Raw genomic sequence first — 10,633 nt, 5'->3', positions numbered from 1 at the left:
ATACATCAGCATGATTCAGCATAACCACTCACTTTGTGGGTAAAGTTAACACACTGTACTAAATGCTTTTCACACATAATAATAAAATAACACCATTAACGTGAGTGGGGGGCGAAAAAGTAACAGTAATAACACCTACCGCTTTGGTCCATGATTAAGGCGAGCCAGCGCAATGCATTCTGGGATAAAAAGGGAGGAGGAGGGAAGGCTCCACTAAGGAGGGGAAGGGGGGGTCAGTAAACGTCACAATTGGTTTACATTTGCAAAGTATTTTATTCAAAGTGAGGGTGACTTTTTTGGTCGTTAAGTCAAATGCCTTACAATAACATACATTTCAGCGGCGAGCACATTTCTTGTTGACTAATGTTTCCACCTAAAACCAACTATTCTCCCAGGCGTCGCTTTAATATTTCCTCGCACGGTGCAAACTTCATACGGCAATAAACCCAATGTGTGATCTTAACAACGCAATCCCAACCTAAACGCTCAGTTCACCCTTCGACGCACGTTCCCGCGCAGGACGAGTGCGCGTCCCCGCACCCATGTCGCCATTTTGATTCGAAAAAATATGACTGAGTTTTTCCTGCTTTGCGTGTTAAACTTAGCCTCGCGTACGAGTGTGGACCGAACACGCGCTGTTTGAAATATCAGGCGTCCCCGTCGATGCCGGGAAGCCAATCGCGCACGACGAGCGTTTTTGGGGCGATTTTTAAGAAGGCATATTTGACTCAGCTAACTTGAGGCAGCTAGCAAGCAGTCGCTGGCAGTCGCAGGCTGACTGAGCTTCTTCAAAACAAACCAGCAGACTTCCAGGCTGATGGAAGCTCGCTAGCGCGGCCGGCGAACTGTTAGCTCTACAGCTAGTGACTAAGGCATTGGCTGCTGGACGCTAAAAGTACAAGGTTAAAAACCCCCACACCAACACAACCGAACGGGATTTTCAAATCAAAGGTAAGTTTGGCGGTGGGTACAACGTGTTTGTTTGGAGTTTGCTCGCGGCAACTCCGCCGCGGCGAAGTTGAAACCAAAGTTGTGAGGCGGTTGTTAGTGAGCTAACTGCTCAGTAATGTTCAACCGCGGTGGCTAATTAGCTTCCGTGCTACTTGAACGAAAGGAGGAACTCCGGCTAGCTTCGGCTAACTCGCTTCTTGCAATAAGTTGCACGCTAGCTTACCAGCTAATGGAGCAAGTTCGCTAAATGGACGGTTTTAAGTACACTTAATAGCCTCGGCGCCATTCTGTGGGGATATGGTTGTTCTTTTGCTGTATTTAACCTCCGGTCTGTTTTTTTTTTTTTTTTAAAGTGAGCTACTTCATCGACGAGAGCGGCCATTCGGTGTCGGTTGAGGCCATCAGCAGCAGCTACTGATCCATGTGCTGTTAACGTATCAAAATCCCGGTCATATTGTGTACAATAAAAAGAAAACGCCACGTATATTATGCAACAGTCACACTCCAATGTGGGGATTATGTTGTATTTGTCGCTCCTGTAGTTCGGGCAATGCACAGGTAAATAGACATCGGACCACTCAAGTTTGTCAGTTATGGGCCAAGCTTAAAGCGGCTGTATATCATGCATTTAAAAACAACTATTAATTAAATTCTAAAATAATTATGACTATCATCAACTAATGATGATGATTTCTCTATAATTGACGTATTTTAATGCTTTGATAACGCAGTTTACAACCATTAGGGGCCGGAATAATGTCTTTGGATTGATTGATTGAAACTTTTATTAGTAGATTGCGCAGTACCAGGGGCGCCGCTAGGGATTTTGGGCCCCATGAAAATAATCTTTACAGGACCCCTCTGTATTATAATTTCATCATCATTAGGGGCCTCTCTGGGCCCCCCTCCATCATGGGCCCCTAGAATCCGGCTCCTTTCCCCCCCTTTTCGGCGCCCCTGCGCAGTACAGTACATATTCCATACAATTGACACACCCAAATAAGTTTTTTAACTTGTTTAAGTCGGGGTCCACGTTAATCAATTCATCCATCCATCCTCTTCCGCTTATCCGAGGTCGGGTCGCAGGGGCAGCAGCCTAAGCAGGGAAGCCCAGACTTCCCTCTCCACAGCCACTTCGTCCAGCTTTTCCCGGGGGATCCAGAGGCGTTCCCAGGCCAGCCGGGAGACATAGTCTTCCCAATGTGTCCTGGGTCTTCCCCGTGGCCTCCTACCGGTTGGACGTGCCCTAAACACCTCGGATGGCAGAGCTTTTCACCCTATCTCTAAGGGAGAGCCCCACCACCCGTTGGAGGAAACTAATTTATGCCGCTTGTACCCGTGATCTTATCCTTTCGGCCGTGACCCAAAGCTCATGACCATAGGTGAGGATGGGAACGTAGATCACTCTTGTTAATCAATTCATGGTACAAATATATACTATCAGCATAATACAGTCATCATCCAAGTTAATCATCAGAGTATATACATTGTAGGGCTGGGCGATATTGCCTTTTTTAATATCGCAATATTTTTAGGCCATATCGGGATATACAATATATTTCTAAATATTTTGGTTTAGCCTTGAATGAACACTGGATACATATAATCACAGCAGTATGGTGATTCTATGTGTCTACATTAAACATTCTTGTTCGTAGCAGTATGGTGATTCTATGTGTCTACATTAAACATTCTTGTTCATACTGCACTAATATAGGTTACTTTTAAACTTTCATGCAGAGAAGGAAATCACAAGTCAATTTACCAAAACTGTATTTATTAAAGTTATTAGCAGGTGACTTTTCAATTGATGCTACATATTAGCAGTAATGCTACTTTTGATAGCAACGCTTGTGCCCCACACATGACAAATTAAAGTTGTCTATTCGACATATTCCCGCTTGAAGCCGAACCACCGCCGGACGATGGGCCCCGTGCTGTTTTTCTTGGGAATTAATTCTTCCTTCATTTGTTACCAGATTCGCACCTTATTTCTCTCTCAACAACCCGCTAGCATCACAGCTAACGTTAGCCACGCCGCTACCTCTCTGCTGGGCGAGGATGTGTACATATGTGACGTATGATGTGACAGTATGTGACGTATGTACGTAAGAATGTGCGCCTGCTTGTCTGTGAGAAGGAGACACAGGAAAGAGCAAGGAGAGCCTGTAGATTAATGCCCGCAGCTAAAAACAATTGCGTGAGAACGTCTACTCGAATATTACGATATAGTCATTTTCTATATCACACAGAGAAGAACCCGCGACTTATATCGATATATTGCCCAGCCCTAATACTTTGCATTATTTACAATCCGGGGGGTGGGATGTGGAAGGGGGGGGTTAGGTTTTGTTGAAATCAGTACTTCAGTCATCAACAATTGTATCGTCAAAGAAATGGACATTGAAACAGTGCAGGTCTGACTTGGTAGGATGTTTACAGCGAGCAGTGAATATAGTGAGTTCAGAAAGCATAGGAACAAGTACCGTATTTTCCAGATTATAAATTGCAGTTTTTTTTCATAGTTTGGCCGGGGGTGCGACATATACTCCGGAGCGACTTATGTGTGAAATTATTAACACATTACCGTAAAATATTAAATAATATTATTTATCTCATTCGCGGTAGAGACGAAGAAAATGCTAGCAATCGTCACACACACGTCAACCAATAAGAATTCGGCAGGGGAGGGTCATGGCAGAAGTGCACTGTGGGTCATGGGATGATAACTGCTATATCAGGGGTCACCAACCTTTTTGAAACCAATAGCTACTTCTTGGGTACTGATTATTGCAAAGGGCTACCAGTTTGATACACACTTGAATTGCCAGAAATAGCCAATTTGCTCAATTTACCTTTAACTTTATGTTACTATTAATAATCAATGATATTTATCTTTGTGGAAACACTGATCATCCTAATGATTTCTCACAATACATATATATTTTTGATGACATGTTTTAAATAGGTTAAAATCCAATCTGCACTTTGTTACAATATATAACAAATTGTACCAAGCTATATTTCTAACAAAGACATCATTATTTCTTCTAGATTTTCCAGAACAAAAATTTTAAAATACATTTAAAAGACTTTGAAATAAGATTTAAATTTGATTCTACAGATTTTCTTGATTTGCCAGAATATTTTTTTTTAATTTTACTCTAAGTTTGAATAAATATTTCACAAATATTCTTCGTCAAAAAAACAGAAGCTAAAATGAAGAATTAATTCAAAATGTATTTATTATTCTTTACATTAAAAAAACCACATTTATTTGAACATTGATTTAAATTGTCAGGAAAGAGGAGGATGGAATTAAAAACATAAAAAGGTATATATTTTTAAGGTTGTATTTTTTTCTCTAAAATTGTCCTTCTGAAAGTTATAAGAAGCAAAGTAAAAAAATAAATGAATTTATTTAAACAAGTGAATACCAAGTCTTTAAAATATTTTCTTGGATTTTCAAATTCTATTTGAGTTTTGTCTCTCTTAGAATTAAAAATGTCGAGCAAAGCGAGACCAGTTTGCTAATAAATAAATACAATTTAAAAACTAGAGGCAGCTCACTGGTAAGTGCTGCGGTGATGGGCTGTCGTCTTACGGGTTCCATGGACCACCAAGGAAGGACATGACTTCGAGCAGGTTTGACTTGCTTTATTTTCCCACATAAGCTTGTCTGTGGTCTGGTCGCTCTTCCGCTGCGTCTCCCGTCTCCCTCTGCTGCTCGCTCCGCCGTCTGCTTTTCAGCAGCACGTACTTCAGTCCGCCTCTTCTTGTCTCCGTCGTTGTATGTGTTTTTCTCGCGCCGCACCATCATCAGCCCCGTTCTCTCCTCCTTCTCCCCTTTTATACAGCGAGAGGAAATACGTTAATCGTGTACAGGTGCGCGATCCACACACCTGATCTTGTTTGTGGCGTCGCTCCCGGCACGCCTCGCCGGTCGGTCGCCATCCCCGCCGCCATCTTGGGCCTGGCTCCGGCGTGCCCTGCCTCTCTGTCGAACCATTGGCTCCATTTGAGCTATTTTTAGAACAGGCCAGCGGGCGACTTATCTGGTCCTTACGGGCTACCTGGTGCCCGCGGGACCGCGTTGGTGACCCCTGTGCTATACAATGTATGCTACTGCCGTAGCTTTTAAAATGGATCATTTCAACGTTGGCGGTAACTTATAAAAACAGATAAGGGTTGAACAAAAATGGTACCGTAAAGGAAAGCATGTACTGCTGCTTACAACCTGGACGTAGTGAAATATGCAGCAGAAAACGACAGGAGGAAGCGGCGCATACCTTTGGAGTTGGCAGAGTTGTTTAGAAGCGACATCGAGGAAGAAGATTTAATCAGATATATCGATTAGGAGTGACAGATTGTTTGGAAAATGAATAGCATGTTCTATATGTTATAGTTATTTGAATGATTCTTACCATAATATGTTACGTTCACATACCAGGCACGTTTTCCGTTTATTTATGCGTCATATAACGGACACTTATTCAGCCTGTCGTTCACTATTCTTCATTTATTTTAAATTGCCTTTCAAATGTCTATTCTTGGTGTTAGATTTTAATAAATTTCCCCCAAAAATGCGATTTATACTCCAGTGCGACATATATATGTTTTTTTCCTTCTTTATTATGCATTTTCGGCCGGTGCGACGTATACTCCGGAGGGATTTATAATCCGAAAAATGCAGTATATACAATTGATTATTTACATTAGATTTTTTACAGTCCGGGGAGGTGGGATGAATTGTTTAACGTGGACCCAGACTTGAACAAGTTGAAAAACTTATTCGGGTGGTAGCATTTAGTGGTCAATCGTACAGAATATGTACTGTACTGTGCAATCTACTAATAAAAGTTTCAATCAATCAATCCAAAACGATAGTTGACCCTAGTAAATAGAAATGCAGAGTAGGCAATACTGTTTTTATTGTGTACAATAAAAAGAAAACGCCACGTATATTATGCAACAGTCACACTCAACTGTGGGTATAATGGTGTATTTGTGGCTTCTATAGTTAGGGCAATGCACAGGTAAACAGAAATCGCACCACTTGAGTTTGTCAGTTATGGGCCAAGCTTAAAGCGGTTGTATATCATGCATACAAAAACAACTATTAATTAAATTCTAAAATGATTATACCCCGCCTTCCGCCCGATTGTCACTGAGATAGGCGCCAGCGCCCACCGCAACCCCAAAAGGGAATAAGCGGTAGAAAAAGATGGATGGATGGATAGATGGATTATAAGAATGTATCATCAACTAATGATGATGATTTCTCTATATTTGACGTATTTTAATGCTTTGAAAACGCCGTTTATAACCATTAGGGACCAGAATAAGGTCTTTTGATTAATTGATTGAAACTTTTATTAGTAGATTGCACAGTACAGTACATATTCCGTAGAATTGACCACAGAATGGTAACACTCCTAAGTTTTTCAACTTGTTTAAGTCGAGGTCCACGTTAGTCAATTCATGGTACAAATATATACTATCAGCATAATACAGTCCTCATACAAGTTAATTATCAGAGTATATACATTGTATTATTTACAATCCGGGGGATCATCAATCAATCAATGTTTACTTACATAGCCCTAAATCGCTAGTGTCTCAAAGGGCTGATGATGGGATATGGAAGGGGAGGGGGGGGTTAGGTTTTGTTGAAATCAGTACTTCAGTCATCAACAATTGCATCGTCAGAGAAATGGACTTTAAAACAGTGTAGGTCTGACTTGGTAGAATATTTACAGCGAGCAGTGAACATAGTGAGTTCAGAAAGCATAAGAACAAGTATATACACTTGATTATTTACAATCCAGGGAAGTGGGATGGATTGATTAACGTGGACCCCGACTTAAACAAGTTGAAAAACCTATTCGGTGTTACTATATAGTGGTCAATCACACGGAATATGTACTGTACTGTGCAATCTACTAATAAAAGTTTCAATCAATCATTAAAAAACTATAGTTTACCCGGGTAAATAACAATGCAGAGTAGGCGATACTGCACTATACCAAAAAATACACGACTAGCAGTTTGCCAACAAAGATACGTGATATTATTTTATAGACTCTACCTAATATGTGAATGATTTAACAATACGTATATAATGTTACAATATGAATTTTGAGTGGGCTTTAAAAATACTTGCTAAGGCGTTTAATGGTATATCTTGGGCAACAAAATAAACATTGAGTTCGGTCTATGCTTGTTTTGTGCGAGGATAAACAACAAAAAAAGTGAGCCGAATTCCATTTCCTAGGATTCCCTCAACCGTCCAGGTTTAGCAGTTAGAGTTTATTCTTAGCTTTCAATAATGTGTATCTTTTTTTATTATTTCTTGTTCACCTATTTATTTGCAGCAATTATGTGCGTTTTGCGGATTGTGTTTGTGAAAGGTGCCTCTTGTCCGGTCTGTTTTGAATGTAAAGTCAAGCATTTGCCTTCCAGTTCGGTGTCCACAGGGAGCACTCAGTAGGGTATTATTGCACTTGTGTACTCTGTAAATCTATGCCAGATGGACACCGCCACTACTGCAGCGACAAGACCTAGGGGGGTTACAAGAAAAAGGAGGAAATGGTTTGATTTCCTCCCATCAGTTTTACCTTCTGCAATTAACAGTTGGTTACGTGCTGGTTGCACAGCTCATGCAATTGTATTTCCGTTCCACTCTTGAGTTAGGTCCCTTTTGTTTGACTCCATAGTAACTGCTCAGGGAAACAAACCTGAATGTGCTTGCTTTGCAACAACTCCAATAACTTATAATTATAGTTGTCTTTGTTGTGCACCAGCATTCGATGGAACTTGAGCGGTGACATGTTGATGGAATTACTGTGATGATTGCAGTGTGTATGATTTGAAATGTTTCTCATAATACTCTATAAACTTTCCTGATCACTTTTTATTATTTAACAACGTAGGAATGTCTGTTTTTAATACTGTACAGTCTCAGAAAGGATCTAATGTGATATAGACTGTTGTAAATGCTCTTTTTTAATAATACATCGAACAAACTTGGTACCCATCCATCCATTTCCTACCGCTTATTTCCTTTTTGGGGTCGCTGGGGGGCGCTGGCGCCTATCTCAGCTACAATCGGGCGGAAGGCGTGTACACACTGGATAATTCACCACCTTTTCGCAGGACCAACACAGATAGACAGACAACATTCACACTCACAAAAAAAGACCTATACATTATTTAAACTCTATAATGTAGGAAGGAGTATGTTACATTATTGTCATTGTACGAATCACTGAACATCACCATGGGCTTCCCAATTTAGGGGAGGAATAGTACGATAGAGCCGCGTTTTAGGAATTTATTAGGATCTTCAACGGGGTTTGTGATTTCGAAAATTTTGTGCAATGAAGCAAATTTATCCATAAGAAACAATGTAAATATAAATAATGGTTTCCATCCTCGACAAAAGTTCATATTTTAGTGATAGTTTGTATACTTTGAACACAATATAAAGTGCTGTACTGTATAACAAACATAACACAGGGGTGGTGGTTCAACTTTCTCTTTATTAAGAAGTTAAAACAACAAGCTGAACTGTCCTGTATGCGCTGCCCTGCCAACACGCGCTCAAACATGGAAGTCCCTTTGATGCCTCACAAACAATCAGAAATCACAAAATCTTTAACTTTAACAGCCATGTTCTTACAAATACATAAAAAAAAATCTACTTACATTACCATTGGCAAACAGCTGACAAGAAAAGACAGGCAGAGGGAAATCAAGTATGATTGATAGATAGATAGATAGATAGATAGTACTTTATTTATTCCTTCAGGAGAGTTCCTTCAGGAAAATTAAAATTCCAGCAGCAGTGCACATAGTTGTGAGGAAGGGTCCATGTGTGTGAAAAAGGCGCCCCTGAACAAAGATAGCTTTTATCTCCGATGTGAAATTAGTCTGCAATGGCATATCTCTTTAAATCCTGTGTCGTCACAATTTAAACTTGCTATTCTAGAAGCCTGCTTAATCGATTCTTCCATCAATGTCAGCGCCATTAATGTACTCCAAGTTTTTTTTTAATTCTACAGCGATTGCCTCCTTTTTACACGCTGGTCTGTTGTCCTTTTGGGACTTACCTTGAGTTAGCAAAATAGACAAAACTTGTCAAAAGGTGAAAACACAGTAAAAGCATACCCACTAAAGCACTGAGAAGTGACTAGTAGTGTACTGCGCAGCAAGTTACGTGGATGGCCTCGCCTCTCCAAAAATGCTGCGCCCTGCTTTTTGCTTGCAGACGGGACACAAAATGAATGAATGATTGAAGTGTTCGTACACAGAGACATTGGCTCAATCTAAAAATGTGTATGTTGAAAAGTTAACAAATACAGTGATTCCTAAATTGAGGTTCTGCTGTATTGTTATAACCCACGTTTTTTCTCTTGGAATCATGTTGCATAGTTTAATACATGCACGATAATGTTTTTTTACTACATTGCAGGTTATGCTGAGCCTCCCACCGTCTCATCTCCAAAAGAGGCCTGTGTTTTGAAAGGAGACCCATGCTGATAAATGCCAGGCCTCGCCACACTTTCTGTCTTCAGCACGAACACAAATGCCTGCCTGCCCGTGGGGGAGGTCTGATTAAAGATATCCACATTACATTCACTGGTATGTGTGAGCACGCAAATGCACCTAAGGAAATCCTCTTGTATGGCTCCAAGTCAAAGTTACAAAATGGGTTTCACGTATGGGTGATAAAAGTAAACGCAAGATAGTGTCAAAGTTCTGTATGCGTTATATACGGCCTCAATTAGGGCTGGGCGATATGGCCTTTTATGAATATCTCGATATTTTTAAGCCATATCACGATACACGATATATATGTCAATCTTTTGCCTTAGCCTTGAATGAACACTTGATGCATTTAATCACAGCAGTATGATGATTCTCTGTGTCTACATTAAAACATTCTTGTTCATACAACATTAATATATGCTAATTTTAAACTTTCATGCAGAGAGAGAAACCACAATTAAGTCAAGTTACCAAAACTATTTAACAGTTATTAAGCAGTGGCACAAACATTCATGTTATTTCCAAAACAGAAAGTGAAAGATTGTCAGAGACAATTTAAAAAAAGCTATTGGTGCGCTTTTGTGCATGACGTCAATAAAATGACATATCAAAACAACACTACATTTAAGTGCACTTTTTGTACGGAACGTCACTACAATAGTTAAAAACAAATAAAGTGCACTTTTGTGCATGATGTCACACAAGATATTTCAATAACTGTCATAATGTGAACGGGACTCTCGCTGCTGTCTCTTGGATCCTCTTTGGACTGGACTCTCGCGACTGTGTTGTATCCATTGTGGATTGAACTTTCACAGTATCATGTTAGACCCGCTCGACATCCATTGCTTTCCTCTTCTCTAAGGTTCTCATAGTCATCATTGTCACTGACGTCCCACTGGGTCATTATTGTCACCAATGTCCCACTGGGTGTGAGTTTTCCTTGCCCTTATGTGGGCCTACCGAGGATGTCGTGGTGGTTTGTGCAGCCCTTTGAGACACTAGTGATTTAGGGCTATATAAGTAAACATTGATTGATTGATTGATTGATTGATAAAAATGAGCTGCGTAACAGGAAATCAAATAATGTATATCCTTTGCTATGTGGTAGGTTTCTACGGACATAATTAAA

At 40.2% G+C, this 10,633-nt stretch overlaps 2 protein-coding genes across 3 annotated transcripts in view; one reads left to right on the top strand and one right to left on the bottom strand.

Moving 5' to 3' along the window:
- The window catches only part of LOC133560590 (E3 ubiquitin-protein ligase Hakai-like), a 14,645-nt gene extending 14,372 nt beyond the window's left edge, over positions 1 to 273 (bottom strand). Inside the window, exon 1 of the mRNA XM_061913270.1 lies at positions 140 to 273. Coding sequence (XP_061769254.1) covers positions 140 to 152 — 13 coding nt within the window. The 5' untranslated portion in view covers positions 153 to 273. The remainder of the gene's footprint in view (positions 1 to 139) is intronic.
- Positions 274 to 478: 205 nt separating this feature from the next.
- Positions 479 to 10,633, top strand: part of LOC133560589 (serine/threonine-protein phosphatase 6 regulatory subunit 2-like) — a 37,628-nt gene continuing 27,473 nt past the window's right edge. Inside the window, exons 1-2 of one of the 2 annotated variants that reach the window (XM_061913268.1) lie at positions 479 to 951; positions 9,425 to 9,594. The gene's annotated coding sequence lies outside the window, so the exon portion shown is untranslated. The remainder of the gene's footprint in view (positions 952 to 9,424; positions 9,595 to 10,633) is intronic. The other variant, XM_061913267.1, reaches the window with a different exon arrangement.

Source organism: Nerophis ophidion, linkage group LG10 (assembly GCF_033978795.1).
Source record: "Nerophis ophidion isolate RoL-2023_Sa linkage group LG10, RoL_Noph_v1.0, whole genome shotgun sequence".
Taxonomy (NCBI): domain Eukaryota; kingdom Metazoa; phylum Chordata; class Actinopteri; order Syngnathiformes; family Syngnathidae; genus Nerophis; species Nerophis ophidion.
The sequence above is the reverse complement of the archived record's forward strand: the minus strand, read 5'-3'. Positions and strand labels throughout refer to the sequence as shown.